Below are 24277 nucleotides of genomic sequence, written 5' to 3' on the forward strand. Positions count from 1 at the left end.
GCGGAGATTAGCTCTGAGTCTTTCGGAGGGCGCTGTAAAGTCAACATTAGGGCGGCCCAAATCCGCTAAAAGTGTTTATGTTTGGGCTAGTCAGGCTTTGTTCCAAGGCTCGACAAGCAGGCTGGCATGGCCCAAATCAGGTACCAAGACCTGGAAGCCAGCAGATCTTCTTTGACGTACAGGCATCGGCCGCCTTTCGGCTGCCCAATCGCCGCCCAATTGCCCGACTCATCTTGGAAAAGTGGGTCCCAAGACCCCAAGACTGGGAAAATGGTGGGGCGGGGTTGCCCTGGAATTGGTGGAATTCGCCTCAAGCGCCTCGCCCCAAGATGCCGCCCAGATGCCGGCCAGATGCCGCCTCAAAATCGAGGTTTGTCCGTGAATTTGGCGAAGTTGGGAGGAGTTCGGGCGGGTCAAACAGCCATTCTCGTGTAAGTCGGGTTTTGTGGAGCCGAAGTCCTTGTCGCGTTTGGGCGGTGACGACGGTTCCCCCCTTGCCCCCGTACCGCACGATTCCCAGAACTTGGGATCTTGGAACGCCACGGCCGATTTTCGTAGTTTCGTTTGCCCTTGTCGATTCATGTTTTGCGTGGGTACTATCAGCAGCGCGTTCGGCATTGGGCAGCGATCGGCATATTCAAAAGCACGGGGCATCTCTTGGGTGTCGAGGGCGTGTTGTGTGGCCCGTCGGTGTGAAGCCAGTCATATGTTTCAAATACTTTATGCAGCTTCTCGTTTCTTGACTTTGCTCCTGACATATATTCTCTACCACTTTTCTCCCCGTCTTCCTTTCCCTTGCTCTCGTCTGACCGTACACCGCTATACAGCATACAACGCGCTCACATACACAATGAAGCTTGCCTTATCAGTCAACAAGCCCTTAAATGGGCACGTCTTCCAGGCCACTGACAAGGTCCAAGGCCGTGTCGATGTACAGATGGACGACGTTTCCGACACACCAGAGGTCCGGGTGGTATTTCAAGGTGAGAACTGTCGGCGAGCGGTCCAGACTGGGCTTGACGGTGACGGAGGGCACAGCAAAGAGTCGAAACTTGGATTAACTTCTGACATCCTGCAGGCATTGCCAAAGTCACACTCAAACCCGGCTTCGACGCAAAGGCACAGATCGGCGACACCCATAAGCGACAAAGTTACAAAGTGAGTCGACGTCATTGGTCCACAGGGTCGAGTACAATATTCCACAAAACGAGTACAAGTCTTAACAGTCGTGCAGATCTTCACATCCGTCCAAGTCTTGCATCCGACGCCAGTCAACGACAACACGCTGTCCGCGCCCTTTGCGTTTGCTTTTCCCCCAGCCGACCGTTGCTGTGGCCGGGCCAACACCGCCAAGTCGGCCGTCTGCCCGCTTCCGCCATCGACACTGCTCGTCACACCGGGTGTCAAAGTCCGTGTCTCCTATGGCGTCACCGCCGTGTGCCGGCGGCCGGGCAGCGGCCTGTACCACCGTCTGCTGCACCGGCCCGTGACCGCCCGCCAGTCGATCACCTACGCACCGCCCATTACCGAGCAGCTTCTGTACGGCACGGCTGCACCAGTTCAGTCCATACGGCCAGTACAGGCCCGGCCACCGACGGTGTCGCTTCCGTTGTCACCACCCCAATCACCGCCCATATCGCCCGTGTCCATCGTGTCCGACCCGCTTCTGGATGCCCACACCGACGTCACCGATACCACCGCCGGTGCCCGCCAGCTCGTCCGCAGCACGGCCTGGATGCCGGCCAGCAAGCTCGGCATCGAGGAACGAAGCAGCACCGACGCTGCCGACGCATGGGCCGTTAAGGCGCAGAATCCACCGGTGCTCCCCGGTTGTCTGCCGGCGTACTCGCCGGCCATATCCCTCGAGATGGTCATGCCGAACCTGCCCGTCATCACGCCCGGCCAGCCGCTCGACCTGGGCCTGTTTCTGCGCACGCCGCGGTCGTTCCTCGACACGGTGGCCGACACCGGCTGCACGCTCCAGCTGTGCAGTCTGTCGGTCCGCCTGCGCCGCCAGATCCACGCACAAATCGGCGCGGCCACGCGCGTCGACGACACGACGTGGCCCCTCTGGTCGGTCAAGGGCAGCGTGCCCATTCGCCAGGAAAAGGTGGACATTGCGTGTGGCGGCAGCGGCGGCAGCAGCAGCAGCAGCCACGGCGATGATAACAGCAGCGACGATACGGCTGGGGGCATCCATCTTCCCCCAGCCACCATCGCGGCCATCCAGGGCCAGCCGGGCTTTGCGACGTGCTTTGCCTCGCGCGTCTACACGCTTGAGGTGTCCATGGGCGTGGCCGCTGTGACGACATCGAGCACGCCCCCAGGCAAGAAGCCCGTCGTGCCCAAGGCGGAGATTCAATACACAAAGACGGCCCTGCGCGTCATTGTCTCGGAGCCGCCACCGGACTACGAGTGGAATACGAGCGATGGCGAGTGAGGAGGTGACAAATGACGCGGTGGAAGAGAAAAAAAAACGAACAAGCGAATTCCTTCGGACCTTCGGAGTCATCGGTTTGAGTTTTGATTTGCGATACCATTTGTGCAGGTACAGGAGCATTTTTCGGCGTTTATTTTCCTTTGTTTCTACATAGACTTTTTCACGCTCCATTCTCGTGTCAGTCATGCAAACGCTGCAGGTCCACCGTCATCTTTACATTCTAATCATAAGTTGAGTGGTCATCGTTTTGCGAAATCAGTCATTTTCGGTGTTTGTTCGTGAGAAAAAAAGTGTTAGCACACCCGTTAGCACACCGTTAGTGGCAAACGGCAGCCGACGTCGGTGGAAGGTCGCTAGAAGTGCAGTAGAACGCCCTGTGACGTGAGGGTTGCCCTGTGACGTATGGACGCCTTGGACAGTAGCGTTACCGTGACCGCTAGCACCACCACCCACAAGCGATTTTGTCGACTTACACATTTGGCTAGTCCGACTTAGCCGGTCCAACCGACTTTTCCGCTCAAATCGATCGCGACAAAAAAAATGTGAAAATTGACCCTCAATCGTGCTGTCATATTTACACGGAAACGGGAGCAAATGGGGATAAGAGAAACGCTACAACTCATCAACTCAATATCATCAATTGAAACTGACTGTCCCATCTAATTCTGGCCGTCAAACCGGCAGTCGCAGGCCCACCGGGGGGCTCTTTGCTCAGCATTCCTCGCTCCCGCTGACGCGTAGAGCGCGTCAGGCCCCAAAACAGCATTTATTTACTTCCCCTTTTTGGGAGCAACATAATACATGCATCTATACCCACGACATTAACGACATTAACCAGAGACACGACTACCAGCGCTGGACACTGGCCGGTGGCCACGTCCCACAAGGCCATGCATCGACACGGTGTCGAAGCAGGTCGACATCGACGAGGCGAGATTGGAGATGCAGAGACTGGAGATACCCGTGATGACGGCGGTGCCAACGGCCACAGTGACGAGGTTGCTGACAAGCCGCAAGCATATGATATCCCACTTTCGTACGTCAACATCAACGAGGCTGAGGCGCCGCCACCCGTCCAGAACCCGGATGAGCTGCGTGTCACCAGCTACCGCAGCCTCGAGGAGAACCGAGAGGAGGATGCCCAGCTCGAGAGGGATGCACAGAGTCAACGAAGGGCCTCCGACGTCTCAAGAAAAGGCCGCCGCCGCTATGGCACTGCCGTCCCGCGACCGCTCGTCGAGCTCTACACCGTCGCCTACCTCATCTTCTTCTCTTTCTGGGGTACACTCGCCCGCCTCGGCCTCACGTCCCTGACGACCTACACCGGCGCGCCCGTCTCGATTGGCATCTTGTGGGCCAACTTTGCTGGCACGGCCGTGCTGGGCTTCCTGGCAGAGCTGGCACCGTTGATCAACCGGGACCATCCCGCAGACGAGGAGGAACAGAACGAGGCCAATAAGGAGGACCAACACGACAGTAACCGCGATGTTGCTAATGTCGACCCGGTCAATGAGGTTAACGGCGCACCAAACAACGCCGCTGCCGTGTCATCAGCATCTCCGGCACTACCAACTGCTGCTTCACCAGCCGCCGCCACCGCCCCCGCTCCCATCAAACGCTCAAAACCAATCCCGCTCTACGTCGGTCTGGCCACCGGCTTCTGCGGCTCTTTTACCTCCTTCTCCTCTTTTATGCTCGAGGTCTTTGAAGCATTGGCCAACACCCTGCCTGCGCCCCGGTACCACCCGGGCGACAGTGACGATTCTGCCCAAGTCGCCAGCCGCAGCGTCGGCTACGACATTATGGCCCCCCTCGCCGTTCTCTTTCTGACCGTCGGCATGTGCTTGTCGGCACTCAAGCTCGGCGCACACCTCGCCATTGCTGGCAAGCATATTGCTCGTCGAGTAGGTCCCACGTCGTGGGCACGTACTCACACCACCACACTCCTCCGCATCGCCGACAACGCCGTCGTCCTCCTCGCATGTGGCTCCTGGCTCGCTGCTGTGCTCCTAACCGTCTTCCAGCCCGGCCCGGCCAAAGCCAACCACTGGCGCACCGATGTGCTCTTTGCCCTCGTGTTCGCTCCACTCGGCTGCCTGCTGCGCTTCTACCTCAGTCTCAAGCTCAATGGCACCTTTGCCACCTTTCCCCTCGGCACCTTTGCCGCTAACATTCTCGGGACGGCTGTGCTGGCCATGGCCTGGGACCTGCAGCACGCGTCTGCCGTCGCCGCCACCCGTCTCGTGGGCTGCCAGGTCCTGCAGGGCATCATGGACGGCTTCTGCGGCTGCCTCACGACGGTCAGCACCTGGATGGCCGAGCTGTCGGGTCTCCGGCGGCGGCATGCCTATGTCTACGGTGGTATCAGCTTGGCCACAGGTCTAGTGGTGGTGGTGCTCGTCATCGGCACCCCCAAATGGACCATTGGCTGGCAGGAGCCCATTTGTTGAGTGAATCAGGGACGGACAAGGAACATTCGACTTGGAAAACACAGATTAGATAATGAGCGCGGCGTGCTTGCTTCTTCGAAATGCTGGCTGTTTAACGAAGCTGGCGTATTGCTAAACTACCAGATACAGTCTAAATAATGTCAATTACATTATAGCATATCATGGTATCAATTGTATACCAGACCGATTTGCAGGTAGATTTTCATATCTCGTTACGGATACCCAATCCTCTCGGTACGGTGGCCGTATCTGCCGTCCGCGAGGCCGCATGCCTTCTCCGTGGTAGATTCAATATCAATGGGAACTACGCAAGTTTGTATCCAGCTGCACTGTTGACGATGGGCAGGGGCGGATGCTAAAGCCGCGCCGGCGGCTTCGTCGTCGCTGACATCATGCTGCCGCAGCCCTGGTTTAGCGCTGGGGGCAGCACCGCTACGCGCCTTTACCGGGCGGGTCCATCTCGGGCCCTGCCTAGCGTTGAACACTTACTTGTAGCGGTCGTTAAAAAAAGGCGACACCAGGCAGCACCGCCCGTTCCATGCTGCGCTCAAAATCACTCTCATCCAACCATTTTTTTTATTTTGGACGTGGTCTACGCGCCCGACATGAGACCGCAATGCTGGCCGTCAATGCGAGATGGAGGAAAAGAGTCCAGTTCGCTCAAAGGCAGGCCAATTTTGTGGTCCGTGGTCTTTCTGAAAGTTTCTTGCCCTTTGTTTTGTAGCTCCTCTTTACTTCCCAATAATTTGTGTTTTGCTGTATGTCACAACCGACTCACGATGGATCCCAAGATCTTTGCCCTCATCCTCCCCAAAAGTGCCATGAACGCTTTGGGGGCGTTCGCTTCTTCGGCGAACAGGCAGTTCTTTGCCCCCGGTAAGGAAAGGATGGTCGACCGCAGCAGCCGCGACTCTACACCGGATATAGGTTCCATAGTCGAATCCGTCGATGACGAAGAAAACGACCCCGACCCCAGCGCCGAAGACCGACTCGTGCTACGGTTGGACGACGATACGGCGCTCAAAGATCCGGCCGAGGGCTGGCAGTTTGGCTACAGTACCAGGACGTCCGACATTATGATTTGCCTCCCACAAACCTTGGGAGTCAGTCGCCGGCACTTTGCAATTTCCATCACGCCAGAGTTTCGCGTCCAGTTCCACCAGATGACGGCGCAAAAGTCTCGAGTGATCTACCACTCCAGGCCAGGCCACCGTCACGAAATTCGTCCGCAGCGGGGTGATAAGTTCTTTATTTGCCTTGGCCCGTCGGAACCACAGTACTGGAGCAAAGTTGAAGTTGGTGCTGCTGCACCGTCGCAGGACGTTCAATTTGAAATTGTCTTCCCTAATCATACAAGGGAGGCCACACCCGAGTACTACGCCAACTTGAAGCAGTGGGTGCAGAAGACAGCACTGGCGGTTCCGCCTGTTCTTGGGCCGGCAGGCCTAGACAACAAACCTTTGGCGGCCGCTCCAAGTAGTCCGTCACCGACGCCGCCTCCATTCGGCAGTCTATGTTTTCAGAGGACCATCGGCTCCGGTGCCTTTGGGGTTGTCGAGCTACTTGTCGATGTCACCACGGGCGATACGGCGGCTAGAAAGAGGCTGTTGAAATTCAACAATCCAAGCACATCTGCAAAAAGACATCAGGTGGAGGCGGACTTCTGGAACGAAGCCCGCATGATGCAGCAACACCCACATGTACGTTTCGACGCCAGTACGATGAGAATCGAGCTGAGAACCATTTATTGTATCTCCTTTTCTTTTTCATTCGCCGTTCTAAGCTAATGCGTGCTATCGCAACAGCCAAACATTATCCAACTTCTCGCACTCCAATCGGACGGAATTCCGGGACTGCTTATGCCATACTACCCACACGGCAACATGTACAAGATGTCCTTACGCCCGGATCAGCACCGCAGCGCCTTTCGTCAACTCTTGATCGTCCTGGACTATCTGCATATGCGCAACGTGGCCCACCGTGACCTCAAGCCCGAGAACATCCTCGTAGAGAGGTTGGATCCCATCCACATCATCGTCACTGACTTTGGTCTTTCCAAAGAGGCCGTGCCAGGCAGCCTCATGACGACATTTTGCTGTACATGGCTGTACGGTGCCCCTGACGTCTTCCCCAGCCACCGACGCGCTCAGTCCACTCAAGGATACTGGCTGTCCGTGGACATTTGGTCCGCTGGAGTCATGATGCTCGAGTGGACGTACGGCCTGCCAAGCACCCGTGGCATGATGCGCCAAATGGAGAGAGTGTGGATCAAGTTCTGGTCGCGGACTATCCTCAACGCAGTCCAGAAGCATGACCAGGATCATCCCGGTGATCCCGTCATTAACCTTCTCAAATGCATGCTGGTCATAGATCCCCAAAAACGGTACAAGGCGTTTGAATGCCTTCTTCGAGGCTGCGCCAACGGTCTGTTCAAGATGACACGCAGTGGTGACATCATTGATGGGGATGACGATGATCCAGAGGAACCTAGGGTTGTGACACTAAATCCGTCTGTGGCATGCCTCCAACCGCTGTCTGAGACGGACGACAAGCTTCCATACAAATCGATGCCGAGCAGGGTCGCCACAAAGGGGTCGGAGGAGACACAGGATCGGCACACACAGAATCGTCAGACTGGTTCCGAGAGAAACAGCCATCACAGTCTAGGATCGATATGGGACCGGTTCATGAACTTTGATCTCATCCCTAGCTGTGACGTGGGACCTATACTAGAGCGGATGGACATGGATGCACGGGAATCAGATGAGATTCCCCGGGTCAAAGAACAAGCCCCCTCTCCCCGGCGTGAGCCCATCCATTTGATTGAGGAGGGCCCAGGGGAGTCGGTGGCAAACATGCCAGGAAAACAGCCTGCACCTCCCCCCACTGGAACAAAACGGCCACGGCATGCCAACACGTCTGCATCACGGCCAACGTCGTACTCCTCCTCATCGAGGGACGATGCACGGCTATCAAAGAAGATAAAGATTGCCAATGTTGGGCAAAACAGTGACTTGTGACCAGATGTCCTAGGATCACGGCCCAGGCCAGCTGGGCTAGCATCAACTCTTTGTCGGGTCCTCCACCCTCCATGCCGTTGGTTATCATTCCACGAGACGTCATACCAGTTACAGATGCGCCTATCACCTTTCTTTCTTGCCTCCTTGTCCTTGTCTTTGATTATGATATTATGATGATGCATATTTCTTTTTTTTTTCTAGTTAGCCTCTCTGGATTTGCATCATATTTCTATATATCAGCGGCTTATTTTGATGTCATTCGCTAAAAGTTGATAAGAAGTGCCAGTTTTACGGCCACTCTACTCGAGACCATACGTGGATGTTCCTAGCTTGTAATTCAATGTGAGATGCATTGACGGGACAAAACCAAGTAAGAAGCAAAATTATGGGATTGGGGGAACTACAAAAAGGTAACTATGCAAAATATACAAACTGACTTTGAGCATACTGCATTTTGTCTCCCAGTTCTCATCACCGGCCTACATTACGGTCTCATGTTGGGCGCGTAGACAATGCATCAGAAAATATGGTTGGATGAGAGTGATTTAAAAAGACGGATGAAGCATGACATTCTGTTTGGTGCTGTCTATTTTGACGACCGCTAAGTTTAGGCGCTGAAGGCTAGGCAGTGGCCCGGGAAATACCCGACAACGGCGCGTAGCGGCTCTGCCCCAGCGCTAAACATGGAGTAAACCAGAATGGACTTATATGATGTTTTAACAGCCTGACCTTATCTGACTCCTAATCCTGTCGTACAAAACAAATATTCTCTTTCCCGCTTCAAGTTTCATTACAAATGACGTATACGCGGAGTATCATTGCCAAAATGCTGTCTGCTTTCACCCAAGCAACGAAAGAGAACTTCATCGGGCGGCAGGTTCTTTCAAACAACCGCACGCTGGATCACTTCCACGGTGTTACGTCCGTCCCCTTCCTCCATCAGCGGATCTTTCGCTTTGCGCTGACTGCAACGCTAACATTTGCCTAGTATTGTACAGGACCCGAACATAAACATTGAAAATGAAGAAGAACGGCTTGCACTTCTTGCAGACCTACAGTATATTTCCCCCTTCCCTTTAAACGTTCCAAACAAACATTTGCCTTGTATGCTGACCGCTTGACCGCTGTCCTTCTCGCACGCCAGGGCGCAAGCAGTCGTTCTCCAAGGTGGACTGAATCTCGACGCCGTCAACGAGCGCCTCCAGGTTCTATCTGACGAGAATGTGGAATTCCTTCCACGAACGCCCTCCGAAGCGAGCACAGTCGACCCTCCGTCTCCACTAGAAGGTGAAGAGCTCGTCCAGTTCTACAGAGAGGAGGAAGCTCGATTTCGACAAGAACTCATCGAGACGGGATGCCCTCCATGCCACCCACCGGATTACACATTTCCGTACGACACAGAGGACAGGTTGCCAAAAGAGCATCCTGCTGCTATGTTTCACATCATCAACGAGCGGAATGGCCATGGCTTTATGCCGCTTGTTGACCAGCTACGAGAATGGGACGAGTTTCGCGACTTCCAGAAACGAGTACGGGAAGACTTTCAAAACGATCCAAAACACCGCACTCCAGAGTACATGCTGGAGGAATACATGCTCGACGGCCGCTACCTGTTGAAGCGACGCAAATTTAACGAGTCGGCGTCTCTCGTCGACTGGTCGCTTGATGTCGCAAAGCAATCCCGCGTGCAGAACTGGCTCGAGTACCAGGTGAGAGAGATAGGGCTCAGAAAATCAATGTGGGCCATAGCAAGGCATAACATCAGAGGCGCATACGACGCGGAGGCTCGGCAGTGGCACGTGAATTACGAGAAACGCCGTATTGCCGCACACGGGGCGATGTTGGTCTGGATGGAAGAGCAGCGGGTCATCATGTCTGCAGCAGAGAAGAACGGCACATCATCCAAAACAACGAGAGAGCAACCGGTCCCGGACGAGGAAGGCACTGGCCACGGCGATACCAGCGATCACGAAGCCGCTGGTACAACATTGGCATCAGCCCTTGCCGGCTGTCGGCGATCCAGCCGACTCCGAACTCGCCCAGGTTCTACCGATGCGGAATCGAACGAGAAGAAGAAGCAATCTGTGTCTTTCTTGCGCCCTCGACAAACGTGGCACAAGGACCAGCAGCAACCACCGGCTGCCGTTATACCGCATTCACAACGGTCGCAAGTGTCGCCTGAGACAAGGCAGCCGCCAGCAGGGCCCGGCATCAAAGCAGCGACTCGCCAGCGTCCTCGTCCTAATGGGGCTCAGCGGAGGAGTGCCGGCATCACGAAGAAACAGAAGGCCACTACACGTCCCGTCTACACAAGATACGGACGGCAGATACGACAACCGGACCGACTGGGTTGGACGTAAATCGGGCGCGACAAGTTATGAGATATGAGATACGGGGTATAAGAGGGAAAGGATGACTAGCTGGGACACACTTTGTAACCTTACATTTTGTACATTAATTAAAGTATACCTGGTTGTCTAATACTGCCTGCGCCTCCATTAACAACAAACACGTCAAAGAAAATAGGCGTTCCTGTTGACCGCTTGATCCGCCGTTCCATGTGCTCAACTGCTCGCTGCCAAGGTCGCCTTGTAGTCCCGCACGGAGTCGACAAACGACGTGTCCTGCTTCATGCCCAGCGACAGCGCCAGGCTGTTGTCAAAGTCGTCGGCCCACGAGTACAGCGTCGACTGGATCTCGGGCACCTCGCGCTCCTCGACCAGCGCCCGTGCGGCCGCGCCGCCCTCGGCCTCGAGCGCATCCAGCATCTGCTGGATGGTGACGGCGAAGCCGGGCATGTTGACGGCGCGGCGATGCCGCGGCAGAGCGTCGAGGGGCAGCTGCAGGGCCACCTGCAGGTTGTGGACGAGCGTCTTGGGCGAGGACATCCAGTGGCGCCAGGCGCGGTCGCGCAGTGGCAGGACGCAGGGCGTGCCGGCCAGCGGCTCGCGGATGACGCCCGACAAGAAGCTCGAGATGGCCGCGCTGGGCGCACCCGGCCGGACCGAAATGGTGGGGAAGCGCAGGGCAAAGCCGTTGATGAGACCGCGCCGGGTATAGTCGTTGATGATGGTCTCGCAGATGATCTTCTGGCACCCATAGGACATTTCCGGCGCGGGGATGTCGTCTTCGGTGACGCCGTGCCTGGGCACCGGCCGGCCGTAGACGGCCTCGCTGGACGCATAGAGGACGCGCACGCCGGGGCACGACTGGATCAGGCGGTCGAGGACGGCGCGGGTGGCGTCGACGTTGATGCGGTAGCCGAGTGCGAGATCGGCCTCGGCACCGGAGGACATGATGCCATGGAGCAAAATGACGGACTGGAGGTTGTCGGCGACAATCGAAGCAACGTCGTCGGGCCGCGACAGGTCGGCCTTGACGCACCGGGCGCGCTCGGGATATTTTGTGCCGGCCGGCACAGGAGGTTCGATGACATCGGTGAGCAGGACGTCGCTGTATCGCTCGTCGTCGAGCAGGGCCTTGGCGGTGATTTGGCCAATAAAGCCGGCCGCGCCGGTAATGAGGACTCTCATAGTAGGTGCAGTGTACGGTGTTGACTGCGGTGTAAACTGTGAACTGTGATTGGTTGCTGCGTATAACAAAATAATACACAGCGCTGACAGTCGTCACCAGAGAATACTGCAGCAAATCTCATCCAGCATCAGTCTCCTCATTCCGTTACATATTCATTCCCTTGCCGTCGACTCCTCATCCTCCCTCTTTCTACTTGTCACCTCTCCTCCAACTTCGCCAACAACGGTTGAAGGCTTCCGCTGACGGAGTCGCTTGTTTAGCGCCGGGGCATCATTACCCGCAGGACGTACAGTGAGGGTGAGAGCTAGTGTCCGGCACAATGACAGCCCGCCTCCACACCTCCACATCTCCACAACTCACCTCCGCATGATGTGCATGTTTTTGTTCTTCCTTGGCGAGCCCCAGTCTTCACTTCAAATCACCGTCACCTTTGTCGTGGCCAAGATATTGCATGGCGCCGGACATGAATCGGAGAGGAACAATAATAACAGGGTATATAAGTGCAAGAAGCGGGTTTCTGTAAGGAGACTAGACCAACAGTTGCTGTTGAGTACGTTCAACTTGCACAGACACTGCATATGAATCGACACCCATTACACATACCTAATAGCGTCAAACAACACGCGTCCACTACGACCATGCCGTCCGCAACTACACCGTCTGCCTCCACCAAGGAGATTAGCAGCTTCAAGTGAGTCCTGCCAGTCCGTGTTGCATACTGGATCCCATCAACCATAAAGACTCAACACCCGCTGACACTTGTTTTTCTCCAGAATTCAAAACCCCGGCGGCGACTGGCGTGATGAACTCGAAAAGAAGGGCTACACGGTGGTCCGCGGCGTAATCACCCCGGAACGCGCACAGTACTACCAGCAGCAGGCCTTCCAATGGCTGCAGACGTTCGACCCAGACTTTGACCCCAAGGACCCGACGACGTGGTCCGAGGAGAAGCTGCCGCTGCAGACGGACAAGAACACGTACGAGCACTACAGCGTGATCCACGAGCGCTTCATGTGGGAGGCGCGCCAGGAGCCCAAGCTGATTGAGGCGTTTGCGCAGCTCTGGGGCACCGACGAGCTGCTGGTGTCGTTTGACTCGCTCAACGTCACGCTGCCCAACTTCAAGCCGCCGCGCGCGCCGTGGCCGCACGTGGACCAGGCGCCCCGCAAGCGCGGGCTGCACTGCATCCAGGGCATTTTGAATCTGAGCCAGGCGGGGCCCGACGACGGCTCGCTGTGCGTCATGGACGGCTCGGCGGCGCTCGTGGAGGCCTTCTTTGACGAAGAGACCGACCCGGCCGACTGGGCGATGCGCGACAACCGCTACTTTTCCGCGCAGGACATGGCGTGGTTCACCGCGCGCGGCGTGCGGCCCGTCCGCGTCGAGGCCGCGCCGGGCGACCTGATCCTCTGGGACTCGCGCTGCATCCACTGGGGCGGCGAGCCCACGGCCGCCAGCACCACGATCCGCACCGTGATCTACGCGGCGTACGCCCCGGCGTCGCTCGCCTCGCCAGAGGCCCTGGCCGAGAAGCAGCGCGTCTTCCAGGCGCACGGCGGCACCACGCACTGGCCGCACACCAACATCAAGCTGCGCGAGCTGGCGGCGCGGCTGCCGGACGGCACGCCGGACCCGCGGCACCGCGAGAAGCCGCTGCAGCCGGCCGAGCAGACGGACAAGCTGCTAAAGCTGGCGGGCGTGAAGGCGTATTGAGAGGAGGTATGTTGAGAGAGAGAGACACGAGGAGGATACGAACACCAGAAAAACGTGATGGTCAAAGACGATACGAAATATTGTCGACTGTGAGACGGTGGTCTCGGATGTATGAATAATGAAAATGAATGTCAGTAAATAGTTTTCCAGAATGTCAACATATACAGAGTTGTGTCTTTCTCTTGCATTATTTTGCTTATGCTGGTTAAAAGTAAGAAGAAAGAAGTGTATTGTGTAAATGCCTTGTAAACTCGGCGCGGCAACGATTCTCCCTCTAATCCACTAACGGTTGCCGAGGATCCGGCTAGTAACTCCCTGCACCGCATACCACGAACCCGCTGGCAGCCACTGTATGATACTGCACACCAACGCTTGACTTTTCCGCACTCTTACATTTCTCCTCATTTCCTTCACGTTTTCATCGTCATTGTTTGCTTGCCACCTCGGAATATATACCATATTTGTTGCCAGGTTGATTTTTCCTTCACTTTCAGTCAATTCTTGTCACCAAAACCCCATCCCTTTATAACCGATGCCAGTCCAAATGAGCGACGCCGGTGACTCTGAGACAGGCGATGGAAGGCGGATGTTGCGGAAGCAGACGCGCACGATGTCCAAGACGTACGTGGGTGGCCGGCATTCACTCCCAGTATCCCATTCTCACGCCTCTCCCTGACCTCCCTAGATGTGAAACTTGCAAGGCCAAAAAGTCACGATGTGACAGCTCGCGGCCACAGTGCGATGCGTGTCGACGAAAAGGTGTTCCTCTCTCCCCTCTCTCCCCTCTCACTGTGACTCCGTGACTGACAAATGACAGGCACGGCCTGCGTCTACAAGGAGAGAGGCCAGCCCGGTCTGCGGCCGGGGTATGGGCGAGCCGTCGAGGGCCGGCTGTCTCTCCTGGAAGAGAACGTGGAGAAGATGGCCCAGTCGATTCACAATGTGCTGCAGCACGTGCAGGCGCAGAGTGTGCGGAGCGGGCAGGTACCGTCTGTGGACATGGGCTCCGTCGCGCCTTCCAACAACAGCGAGGATGCGCAACAGCTGGCCCAGCAGCTGGGACAAACCCCAACACAGCTGAATGGTCCTGCATCGTACAATCCTCCCCTCCCTCCCTCACAGCAGCCTCTCCCCCTGCTGGAACCGCCGCTCGATCCCACGCTGCCGCCCCGCGCCGTCCTCGACGAGCTCGTCGACCTCTTCTTCACACACGTCTATCCATGGGCGCCGCTCTTTCACCGCCCGACCTTCCAGGCGACCATGCTCCTGCCGGACCGTCAGCTTCTGCTGCACGGCATGGTTGTCCTGGGTTTTCGCTTTTGGACGACGACCCGAGATGAGCAAGGTGGTGGTGTCTGGCCGTCGGCGGCGGCCCGCGAGCAGTACGTCAAGGTCTCTCGGGACCGCTTGCTTGTGGACACCATCAACTCGGCGTCGCTCGTCGCGTACCAGGCGCTGGCCCTGCTGGCCATCGATGCCATGGGCGACGGTCCCGGCCCGCGCACGTGGAACATGATGGCCATGCTCGTGGCCTGTGCACGGCAGCTGCACCTGGACCACAACCCGTCACCGATCACGGGGGTTATGGGCGTGGGCGTGGGCGTGGGCATGGGCCTCGGAATGAATGCGAATATGGGTCTGGGTGGTGGCGGCATGGACAGTGCGAGCGGAAGCGTCCGTGCCACGTCGCCGTCCTCGCCGCTCGTAACCAACGACGACACCGAGGAGAGCGCGGCGACGGCCAACACCCTTCTCGGCGTGGCCTCGTCGGCCCCCTCCTCCTCCTCGTCGGCAGTCGAGGCCGAAGAGAAGCGGCGCCTGTTCTGGACCATCTACAACCTCGACCGCTTCTCCAGCGTGTCCCTCGGCCAGCCCTGTGCCATTGACCGCCGCCGACTGCGCGTGCAGTATCCGGCCCGCGACGACGCCTGGGGCCAGCGCGTGCCGCTGGCATGGTTTGGAACGAAGACCGGCACCAGTCCCAGCACCACTCCGTATGGCGTGGCCGGAACAGCCGGACCCCCTCCCACCCTCTGGCAGTGCTTCATCGACATCCTGTCCCTCGTCGACCAGTCCAACCAGCTGCTCGTCCAGCCGACCAACCTGTCTCTGCCCGCCCAGTGCCAGGAGTGGCAGAGCAAGTTCCGCCGCATCGACATCCTGAGCCGCACCTGGCGCGAGAATCTGCCGCCCGACGTGCGCACGCCACCGTCGCCGGCCGCGCCCTCCGCCTCCACCACCATACCGTTCGACCCCATGTGGTACCTCGTCCACGCCACCTACGCCCTCATCCACATTCGCATGTACACCGTTGCCTCGTTCCCGGCCACCGCTTCGCCCTACATGCGGCCCTCGAGCTCGGCCCGTGCCCAGCTTCGCCAGGCCGTCGATCAAGTGGCTGGGCTGGCGACGGGGCTGCAGCCGGCGCAGGTCGGTCAGCTCGGGCCGCTGTTTGCCTTTGTTGTCTGGGTGGCCGCGCGCAGCTTGATCATTTTGTGGACAACAGGCAACACGGCCGACGGGGTGGCCGATGCCACCACCGCAACCGCATCGTCTCCCTTTGCACCGCCACCCCACCTCACGACGCTCGTTGCTGTGCTCCACCAGTCGGCGCGGTACTGGCCCTGTGCACAGTGCTACGTCGACATTCTGCAGCTCATCCTAGACACGAAGAACAGCCCCGGTGGACCCACCGGCCTCGCCATCTTCAACGATACGCGCCGCACGGCCTACGGTCTCCGTCGACGGCTCGGCTCGCTGGCCAGCCTCCGTGGTCGTGGGCAGTCTGGCATGACCCAAGAACGGGACCAGGCTCACAACTGGGACCGGGACCGAGACCGCGGCCTCGACGTTGAGCGCGATCACGACCTCTTTAGCGCCGCCACGGACGACTTCTTTGACGGCGTCTTTGCCGGGCTCATCGAGATTCCGCCTGCAGGCACGCCCCAGCAGCTTGGCTCCGGCTTTGGCTTTGGCTTTGTCAACCCGTCGCCCGACTTTGACCGGGACTGGCTGTAGGAGGACAATGGTTTCCATGTAGCGGAATAGTTGCATGTCTTGCTCCCTATTTATCGTCTACATTTGATCTATCTTGTGTCATGAAATCTGAAGTCTGTCTGCTCGCTCACATCTCGCTCACGTCTCCTGCGCATCCAAATGCCTCTGCTCGGGCACCGGCGTCACCAGCTTGCCCGTGGTCAGCGCCGACCGCACATTGCTAATCGCCAGCTCCTCCATCTGCGTCTTGGTCTCGACCGTCGACGTACCCATGTGCGGCAGCAGACACACGCGCGGGTTGGCCACCAGCGCCGGGTGGATGTTGGGCTCGCTCTGGTAGACGTCCAGCCCGACCGACGACACGATGCCCTTGGCGAGCGCGTCGACCAGCGCCGCCTCGTCCAGCACGCCGCCCCGGGCCGTGTTCACAATCACAATGCCGCGCTTCATCTGCGCGAACGCGGCCGTCGAGATGATGTTGCGCGTCCCCGCGTTGAGGGGCAGGTTGAGGCTCAGCACGTCGCTGCGCGCCAGCAGCTCGTCGAAGCTGACATACTCGGCACCGCCCGCGTCGTCGGGGTGCAGGCGTGTCCGGTTGTGGTACACAACCTCGGTCATGCCGAACGCGGCCATCTTGCGCTGCAGACACCGCCCAATGCCGCCGAGCCCCAGGATCCCCAGCACCTTGCCCCGCGGGTCGTGCCCCAGCGGCTCCGGCGGCAGCAGCCCCGTCCACGAGCCCTGCCGGATGGCCATGATGCCGTTGTTGAACTCCCGCAGCGCCGCCAGGATCAGAAACACGGCCGTGTCCGCCGTCGCCTCGTCGACCACGCGCGGGCAGTGGGACACCCGGATGCGGCGCCGCGTGCACGCCGCCACGTCAATGTTGTCGTAGCCGGCGCCGTTGTGCGCCAGGAACCGCACGCTGGCCGGCAGCGCACCGATCAGCTCCTCGTCGAATGGGCCCGTCGTCGACGTGCTGTGCGGCGCGCGGTCAAAGATGGCCACGACGCCGTCGAGGGCGCCGCTGCGGCACTCGGCAAGAAGTTCGGCACGGGAGGTCGCGGCGGTCGTCACGAGGTCGACCGGGTCGGCGAGGTCGGCGAGCGCCTGCCACGATGCCGTGGCGCTGGAAAAGAAAAAAAAATGTGTGAGTGGTTGACATAGTACAAGAATCACACAACAGCAGAAACAACGCACTGGTCAATGCGCCCCAACAAGAGGGCCTTGGGCTTCATGGTGTCGACGGTTGGCTGTCCACATTGGGCCATCCGTGCCGCGTCGATGTGAACGTGACGCCCTGCGGCGTACAGTTATACTGACACCTATGCACGTGTGGACGCATCGTCGCACCCACGCTTCCACAACTTGACGGCATACCCGTTCAATTCCCCCGTGGCACACCCCGCATCTCCAGTTCTTCGTGCGGTGCAAAAATGCGCCGTGTCGGGGTAGGTCCACTTCGCTGCAAGCCGGTCTCACCTCCACCTTGCTAAAAACCGCACGAGACCGATGCGCAGCATCATTGACCCGGATTGTACAACATTACGGTTTTCAGCGACAATGGCGCAAGCCGTGATCACAAGCCAAAACCATGGACAGACCGGTGCGGGGAGCATGACACAGGGTGCTCAAAATAAGGACATGAAACTGGACGATATTCTATTGGGTCTATCTTTGGAAGGGCACATCCTTGGCGTGCCGTCTATGCCGCCTTCCCCACGTCGCCCGCCTTCCCCGTCGACATCAGGTAGTCCATGTGGTACTCGACCACGTCCTGCATCGCCTTGGTCTGCTTTTCGACGAGCGCCGTCAGCGACACCTTGCCGCTGAGTTCGCCCTGCACCTGCGTCCACGCCGCCGCCACAGGGCCGTTGATGTTGACCTTGGCCATGCCGTGCTGGATGCACGTGCGCAGCAGCTCTTCCTGGAAGTAGCGCTCGTGCGCGCCGTGCAGCACCAGCCGCACGCGGTCGCCGACGGCCGCGCGCACGCTCGTCAGCAGATCAAACCGCAGCTGCGGGCCCTTGGGGCCGTACACGCCGTGCACGTTGCCAAACGCCGGCGCCAGCCAGTCGATGCCGCACGCCACAAAGTCCTCGGCCTCGGCGGGGCCCGTCAGGATCTCGTCCATGTCGCCCGTGTCCTCGATGCCGTCCTCGACGCCGTTGATGCGGCCCGGCTCGGCCTCTGTCACGATCCCCCGCGCGTTGCAGTACGCCACCAGCTCGCGCGTCAGCCGCAGGTTCTCTTCCTTGTCGTAGTGCGACATGTCCAGCATGATGCCGTCAAACCCGCCCAGGTCGGCCGCCCGCCGCACAATCTCGGGCGTCTGCGCGTGGTCCATGTGCACGCCAATCGGCACCGACGCCTTGTCGGCGGCCTCGGCGGCCGCGTGCAGCAGCAAGCCGTCGGCGTACTCGATGGCCCAGGGGAACAGCTGGATCAGCGCCGGCGACTGCTTGGCCTCGGCGGCGCGCACCGTGGCAATAACGGCCTCGAGCGTGTAGCAGCAGACGGCCGGGATGGCATAGCCACCGGCGGCGGCGGCATCGACGATGCGCCGCGCACGATTGTTTTTGAGCTTCTCGGCCATGCTGACGGAGCCGTTGGTGCCGTTGGTGTGGACACTGTTCGTGCCGTTTGTTGACATGATGTGGAATCGACAGTGAGGCTGAATGGTAGCTGTTGGGAGCGTCTGTGGCAACAAACGAATGCTAGCAAATGAAAAGACAACAAAACCAAATGCAATTATTGGATGAATATAAGTTGAGCCATGTCAGCGAAACTCGGCTTCGACAGCGCCGAACACGGACAAAACAGCAGAACGGCAAGAAACAGACCGACTGGCCGGAGAACGCTGTGTCCAGTCAATGTGAATGACGCCCTAGTCAAATGCCGGTCCGGGATATCATTGAACTGTAGTTCTCACACCGTGACACCGCCAACCCCTGCTAGTGCGGAAACGGTGTAAATGGGGTCCTGGCATTCTTGGCTTGCGACCGAAACCAGGTTTCTTGGTTTTTACTTTCCTTTCCTATTTCGACCTCTTTTACTAATTCTCTATTCTGTACACTTCAACCCAGGACACCCCGAGACGCCCTCCGCATCTCCGCATCTCCGCATCTCACGTCCCCATTTTGCGGGGTGCCAACTCTGGGGTCTTGGAATTTCTACTCTCTTGGGTATGACAGACAATGATCTGCCGGGCTTTTTGCAACTACTGCAACGTCGTCTGTGGGCAGCATGAGGGGAAGAACCCGCCGTTATGGTGATAGATCATCTGCATTACCGAGCTTCCTGTCAACTGCCATTGATCGTCCTTGGCTTCCAGAGAGAGAGAGAGGACGGGGGCACGGTCCGTTTCTCATTTGTATTAAACGTGTCGTGGCGGTCTCCGCTTCGCTCTCCGACGTCGTTCTCATTGTTTGCTCCTATTGTTGCTGTTTGGGATTCTTTAAGCTATTACAGCGTCTCCTCTCTGTGTCTGCCCATCTTCAGCCTTGGCATCACACCATTGTCGCCAATACACGATCAACACGGTCAACTCGCCAGGATGAAGGACGCATATCCCATCCTCGTGGCGACCTTTGCCTGCATGGGCACGTTTCTCTATGTACGTTGGTCCATAACACACATCTTTCACGCGACGACAACGGCTAACAAAATAGGGCGTCGATACGGGCATTGCAACTACAAGTGCGTCGAGACTACAACACGTTGTCTCCTTCTCCTGTCCACTTGCTAACAGCCACAGCCATTGCCCACCCCAGCTGGGTCGAGTACATGAAGCACCCGTCCAATGGCCTCACGGGCTCCGTCGCGGCCATCTACATTGCCGGTGAGGCCATTGGCGCCGTCAGCCAGATTCTCTTCGCCGACCGCCTCGGCCGCCTCCGCTTCATGCAGCTGCAGTGCGTCCTCGTCACCATCGGCTGCGCCATCCAGACCGGCTCCGTCAACATTGGCATGTTCCTGGCCGGGCGCGTCCTCGCCGGCATCGCCGTCGGCGCCCTCAGCGGCACCGTCCCCGTCTACCTGTCGGAAATCAGCCCGCCCAACATCCGCGGCATGATTGGCGGCCTCAACGGCGCCGGCCTCGCCCTCGGCACCATGGTCTCCAACTGGCTGGGCTTCGCCTGCGGCTATGCGCCCTACGGCCAGGTCCAGTGGCGCCTCCCCCTCGCCCTCCAAATCCCCTGGGGCATCATCTTGTTCCTCGGCCTCGTCACCTTCATGCCGCAGTCGCCGCGCCAGCTGATCCAGCGCGGGAAGCTCGACGAGGCCCAGGCCGTGTTTGCGCGCATCCGGAGCGACCTGCTGTCGGACGCGGTGCACGGCGAGTTTGCCCTCATGAAGGCGCAGATCGAGTACGAAGAGCAGCGCGAGATCCCTTCGTGGCGGGAGATGTGGCGGCTGTACCGGCACCGAATTCTAGTGTATGTCTGGCTGTCGTGTCCCCCTTGTTGAATAGCCGCTGTACTAAGCACGGTATGCGCAGGTCCGTCTCGGTCCAAGTTCTGACCAGCATCACGGGCGTCAATGTCATCCAGGTAAGCAGGCTTGGCCAGTCTTCCCTCCTTACACAGTTCATTTTACTAATCCTTGCTCGTCAAAGTACTACCAAAGTGAGTTTGTCTCCTCTCAGTAAACGTACATTACATCTACAAATCGACAACAGTATCCTAACCATCGCCAGCCTCCCTGTACAAGTCTCTCGGCATCACGTCCAACACGATCCTCGCCCTCGCCGCTGTCTGGGGCACCTGCGCCTTCCTGGCCACGGCCATCTCCATCGTCTTCTTGCCCGACCGCTGGGGCCGCCGCAACATGCTCCTCGCCGGCATGGCTTGGGTCGTCTGGACCGAGGTCTACAGTGCCATCCTCCAGTGGAAGTTCCAGCACACCGACAACAAGGTCGGCAAGGGCTTTGCGCTGCTCGGCATTTACTTGTTTGTCGTCGGCTACTACTGTCTCATCAACCCCGTCACCTGGATCTATGGTGCCGAGGTCCTGCCCATTGCCATCCGCAGCCGCGTCATGGGCATCGCCGCCACCTGCCACTACGTCGTCAACGTGGGCAGTACGTTCCCCTGCCCCCCGGATGCCCCTTCCCCCCCCCCCCCGGCCCCGCTGCACCCTGTTTATGAACATGCCCTAACTGTCCAGTCACCGAGGCCGGCCCCAGTGCGTTTGCCACCATCGGCGAGAACTACTACTACGTCTTTGTCGGCTGCTGCGTCGTCTACTCCTTTATCATTTACTTTTACTATCCGTACGTGTCCTCCTCTCCGTTTTCCATTGGTGCCACTTGGTTGGTGCCACATAGCTCCTCCACAGCTCCTCCACTGCCCCCCACTAACACATGGTCAGCGAAACAAAGCAAAAGACACTCGAGGGCATTGCCGCCGCCTTTGGCGACCACGTCGTCTCGGTCAAGGACGACGGTGAGCTTTCGGCCGATCAGAAACCGATGGTTAGACCGGAGCACATTGAGTAGGCTGTGGTATCGTGGTGGGTGGACATGTGTTGTTGTCACGCCCCAAGATGTATCCTCATCTTCCTAACGTGTCCTTACTTGCTTATCAACGGCGGACAACTTCTAGAACACTTAATAATAAAACTCCTTGGACACAACGCACACACACTCGACGCTTCAGACAACCTGGTCTAAAGCCTCAGCTTGGAGAGAACACGGACGTAGGATAACGGAAGCCACAACATCCAAAAGACATGACAGCAAAACCTGCCATACCCCCCAAAAAACACTTCACCCTAATCAGAAAGGCAACAAGTGGAGACACCAAAAAGTTCACGATGTCCTTCCAGAAACGCGTAATGCCACAAAAAGACAACAACGCTCATGGACCATCTGGGAATCGAACCCAGGACCTTTCGCATGCTAAGCGAACGCCATACCACTAGACCAAAGGCCCTGTAACTGATTTGACGGCGCAATCGTCATGTCGAATTAAATGGGCGACTTGGGCGATGCAGGAGGAACATCGGAGCCATGTGGAGACGGTGCGGAAAGCGGGTCTCGGCAGAACGTACGCTAATTTACGCTATCAACACTGCAGAACCGGTCGGGCCTGGCTCGACCACACCAGGGCATCCCGCAGACACAAAGACGCTGATCTGGTGCAATGTCAACGTCCAGCATTGTTCACAATCGATGTTCATGTTTGTGGTACGAGATGTCATTGTTCCGCCCACCTGCATACCAACGTGAACAGCACATCATGGCATCCTTGAAACATGAACAGCTGCATTGTGTAGTCAAACAGCACACGAAAAGCTCACCATTGTAATGTGTCGTTGAACTGCCATTTGTTCAGTGGACTTGGATTTGTATCTGAACATGGGAGATGTTCTCACCAGCAATGCAAACTGGTATATATAGATGCCATGGCTCTCGACAAAAATCTGGCGTGATTCTGCTCTTCAACAACAAAGAAGAACATCAACTCAGCAACAATTCAGCACCTCGACTCGTACACATTCGCACTTTGGAATCTCTCCCATACTAACAACCGCCAAAATGAGCTTCATGTCTCCTGCTGGCCTTGCCAACAATGTGGAGGACAAGGGTGGGAATGGTGACTTGGCTCGTGATGCTTCCGCTTCCACTTCGTCTGACTTGATATCTTTTAGCCCTCCGCGTCGGTCCACGCCGACGGTCCAACCTATTCCGTCCTTTGACGACTTGCAATTCTCCACCACTTCTACTTCGGGTTTGGTCGAGGACGACAACAACGACAACAACAACCAGGCTTCCGACTGGTTGGTCAATGACCAGGACTTTGAGGTATACGAGGACGACGAGACGGATGTCCACGGCGACGACATGGACGACGACGCCCGCGCCTTGGCCGACCAGACCATTGATGAGCTGAGCTCTCTGTCTTCGGCTGACCTTCGACAGGACGAACAACAGCAGGCGATGCTGGCTGGGCGGCGCATGCGCCTGCAGATGCGCGACATGGCGCGGTCGGCACCGGACCGCATGGTGGCGGACCGTTGGCCGCTGCAGCGGCCGGCGCAGCGTCTGGCGCCCGCCTCGGTGCGTCCGCGGAGCCACGGTGAGTTTGCCAACGACATGCATGAGCCGTCCCCTTCGCTCCCGTCCTCGCAGCCCGCGCGCCCCCGCAACCCGTCCCCGCCGTCGGATCTGCCGTCGGGTCTCCTCTCGTCGGATCTGTCGAGTCTCCTCTCGTCTAGTCTGCCGTCGGGTCTCTTCTTGTCTCATGCGAGCAGTGGCCGTAGCCCTTCTCCCGAGCAACCCAACCTCGCCCCTGAATCGCCCGAGTTCTTGCGCAGCATGGACAACTTTGCGCAGGACGGCAGTGGCTTCACGCCGCAGGCCGTGCCGTCCCCGGCCGACCGGCAGCAGAACCGCGAGCGCAACCGCGAGCGCAACCGGGACGCCCTCGACGCCCGCACCGCCTTTCTTCTGCGCCGGCGCACCCGCCGCAACCTCTACAACGACATTCTCTCGCCGCTGGCCCGGCGCGCCCATGTCGGCTACGACGTCCTGGACCGCGTCGAGGACACGAGCCACCTGCAGGGCCGGCGCCCCTTTTTCAGCGCGGGCGACCCGTATGCTACCGACAACGTCGAGCTGCACCAGCCGCCGGCCTTTGACCTGGGCCCCGGGAACCTGCAGCGCTTTGAACACCGGACGCCGCCGCCCGAGGAGGCGGAGGACGAGACGCCGGAAACCAAGGGCAAGGGCAAAGAGAAGATGGCGATCAAGGACGAGGAGGACCCTTTCATGTAGGTATGAAGGGCATTCCTCCACCTCTGGACTCGGCGAGAACAAGTGTTTTCGTAACTCACTTTGGTGAAGCAGATACACTACTAGTGTAGTGGCAGTCTCACTTTTTTTCCTTTTCTTTTTCTTTTTTCCCCCTTTTCTTTTGGACTTAATTACAAACGGATCCTTTTGCGTAAGATATTATATCTTTGAAATAGAACTTAAAAAAAAACTTTAAGACTAACAAATATTCTATTAACCAAGACAACAAAATGACCAATGTGAAATGTAAAGTGAATTTTATCCAATGTAATTACAACATACAACATATTGACAACGCGGCTTGCTGGCCGCTGACGTTGTTCAG

At 58.0% G+C, this 24277-nt stretch overlaps 11 protein-coding genes and 1 non-coding gene across 12 annotated transcripts; 8 read left to right on the top strand and 4 right to left on the bottom strand.

Moving 5' to 3' along the window:
* Positions 1–850: 850 nt before the first annotated feature.
* Positions 851–2440, top strand: SPSK_06221 (uncharacterized protein; the record flags this gene model as incomplete). The annotated part of the gene is made up of 3 exons (XM_016732928.1): positions 851–983; positions 1079–1158; positions 1235–2440. The coding sequence occupies 3 exons, from the start codon at positions 851–853 to the stop codon at positions 2438–2440; spliced, it is 1419 nt and encodes a 472-aa protein (XP_016592279.1).
* An 890-nt stretch (positions 2441–3330) lies between these two features.
* On the top strand, positions 3331–4890 carry SPSK_06228 (uncharacterized protein; the record flags this gene model as incomplete). Its single annotated transcript, XM_016732935.1, has 1 exon — positions 3331–4890. One exon carries the CDS (start codon positions 3331–3333, stop codon positions 4888–4890), a length of 1560 nt encoding a protein of 519 aa, XP_016592280.1.
* A 779-nt stretch (positions 4891–5669) lies between these two features.
* SPSK_06010 (uncharacterized protein) lies at positions 5670–7910 on the top strand (the record flags this gene model as incomplete). Its single annotated transcript, XM_016732718.1, has 2 exons — positions 5670–6590; positions 6696–7910. 2 exons carry the CDS (start codon positions 5670–5672, stop codon positions 7908–7910), a joined length of 2136 nt encoding a protein of 711 aa, XP_016592281.1.
* Positions 7911–8736: 826 nt separating this feature from the next.
* Positions 8737–10270, top strand: SPSK_06241 (uncharacterized protein; the record flags this gene model as incomplete). Its single annotated transcript, XM_016732947.1, has 2 exons — positions 8737–8831; positions 9055–10270. The coding sequence occupies 2 exons, from the start codon at positions 8737–8739 to the stop codon at positions 10268–10270; spliced, it is 1311 nt and encodes a 436-aa protein (XP_016592282.1).
* A 204-nt stretch (positions 10271–10474) lies between these two features.
* Positions 10475–11443, bottom strand: SPSK_06472 (nucleoside-diphosphate-sugar epimerase; the record flags this gene model as incomplete). Its single annotated transcript, XM_016733178.1, has 1 exon — positions 10475–11443. The coding sequence occupies one exon, from the start codon at positions 11441–11443 to the stop codon at positions 10475–10477; it is 969 nt and encodes a 322-aa protein (XP_016592283.1).
* Positions 11444–12082: 639 nt separating this feature from the next.
* Positions 12083–13157, top strand: SPSK_06428 (uncharacterized protein; the record flags this gene model as incomplete). The annotated part of the gene is made up of 2 exons (XM_016733134.1): positions 12083–12135; positions 12218–13157. The coding sequence occupies 2 exons, from the start codon at positions 12083–12085 to the stop codon at positions 13155–13157; spliced, it is 993 nt and encodes a 330-aa protein (XP_016592284.1).
* Positions 13158–13967: 810 nt separating this feature from the next.
* SPSK_06019 (uncharacterized protein) lies at positions 13968–16175 on the top strand (the record flags this gene model as incomplete). The annotated part of the gene is made up of 1 exon (XM_016732727.1): positions 13968–16175. The coding sequence occupies one exon, from the start codon at positions 13968–13970 to the stop codon at positions 16173–16175; it is 2208 nt and encodes a 735-aa protein (XP_016592285.1).
* Positions 16176–16292: 117 nt separating this feature from the next.
* On the bottom strand, positions 16293–17392 carry SPSK_06422 (D-3-phosphoglycerate dehydrogenase; the record flags this gene model as incomplete). Its single annotated transcript, XM_016733128.1, has 2 exons — positions 16293–17283; positions 17355–17392. 2 exons carry the CDS (start codon positions 17390–17392, stop codon positions 16293–16295), a joined length of 1029 nt encoding a protein of 342 aa, XP_016592286.1.
* Positions 17393–17859: 467 nt separating this feature from the next.
* Positions 17860–18807, bottom strand: SPSK_06486 (tagatose 1,6-diphosphate aldolase; the record flags this gene model as incomplete). The annotated part of the gene is made up of 1 exon (XM_016733191.1): positions 17860–18807. The coding sequence occupies one exon, from the start codon at positions 18805–18807 to the stop codon at positions 17860–17862; it is 948 nt and encodes a 315-aa protein (XP_016592287.1).
* Positions 18808–19710: 903 nt separating this feature from the next.
* SPSK_06077 (MFS monosaccharide transporter (Hxt8)) lies at positions 19711–21654 on the top strand (the record flags this gene model as incomplete). The annotated part of the gene is made up of 8 exons (XM_016732785.1): positions 19711–19770; positions 19826–19853; positions 19912–20593; positions 20656–20707; positions 20773–20782; positions 20854–21237; positions 21324–21429; positions 21528–21654. 8 exons carry the CDS (start codon positions 19711–19713, stop codon positions 21652–21654), a joined length of 1449 nt encoding a protein of 482 aa, XP_016592288.1.
* A 364-nt stretch (positions 21655–22018) lies between these two features.
* Positions 22019–22090, bottom strand: SPSK_11204. Its single transcript has one exon. It is a non-coding gene; the product is annotated as a tRNA-Ala (tRNA).
* A 605-nt stretch (positions 22091–22695) lies between these two features.
* On the top strand, positions 22696–23934 carry SPSK_06340 (uncharacterized protein; the record flags this gene model as incomplete). The annotated part of the gene is made up of 1 exon (XM_016733046.1): positions 22696–23934. One exon carries the CDS (start codon positions 22696–22698, stop codon positions 23932–23934), a length of 1239 nt encoding a protein of 412 aa, XP_016592289.1.
* Positions 23935–24277: the final 343 nt, after the last annotated feature.

The sequence above is a fragment of the Sporothrix schenckii genome (assembly GCF_000961545.1).
Source record: "Sporothrix schenckii 1099-18 chromosome Unknown Cont38, whole genome shotgun sequence".
In the NCBI taxonomy this organism is placed as follows: Eukaryota; Fungi; Ascomycota; class Sordariomycetes; order Ophiostomatales; family Ophiostomataceae; genus Sporothrix; species Sporothrix schenckii.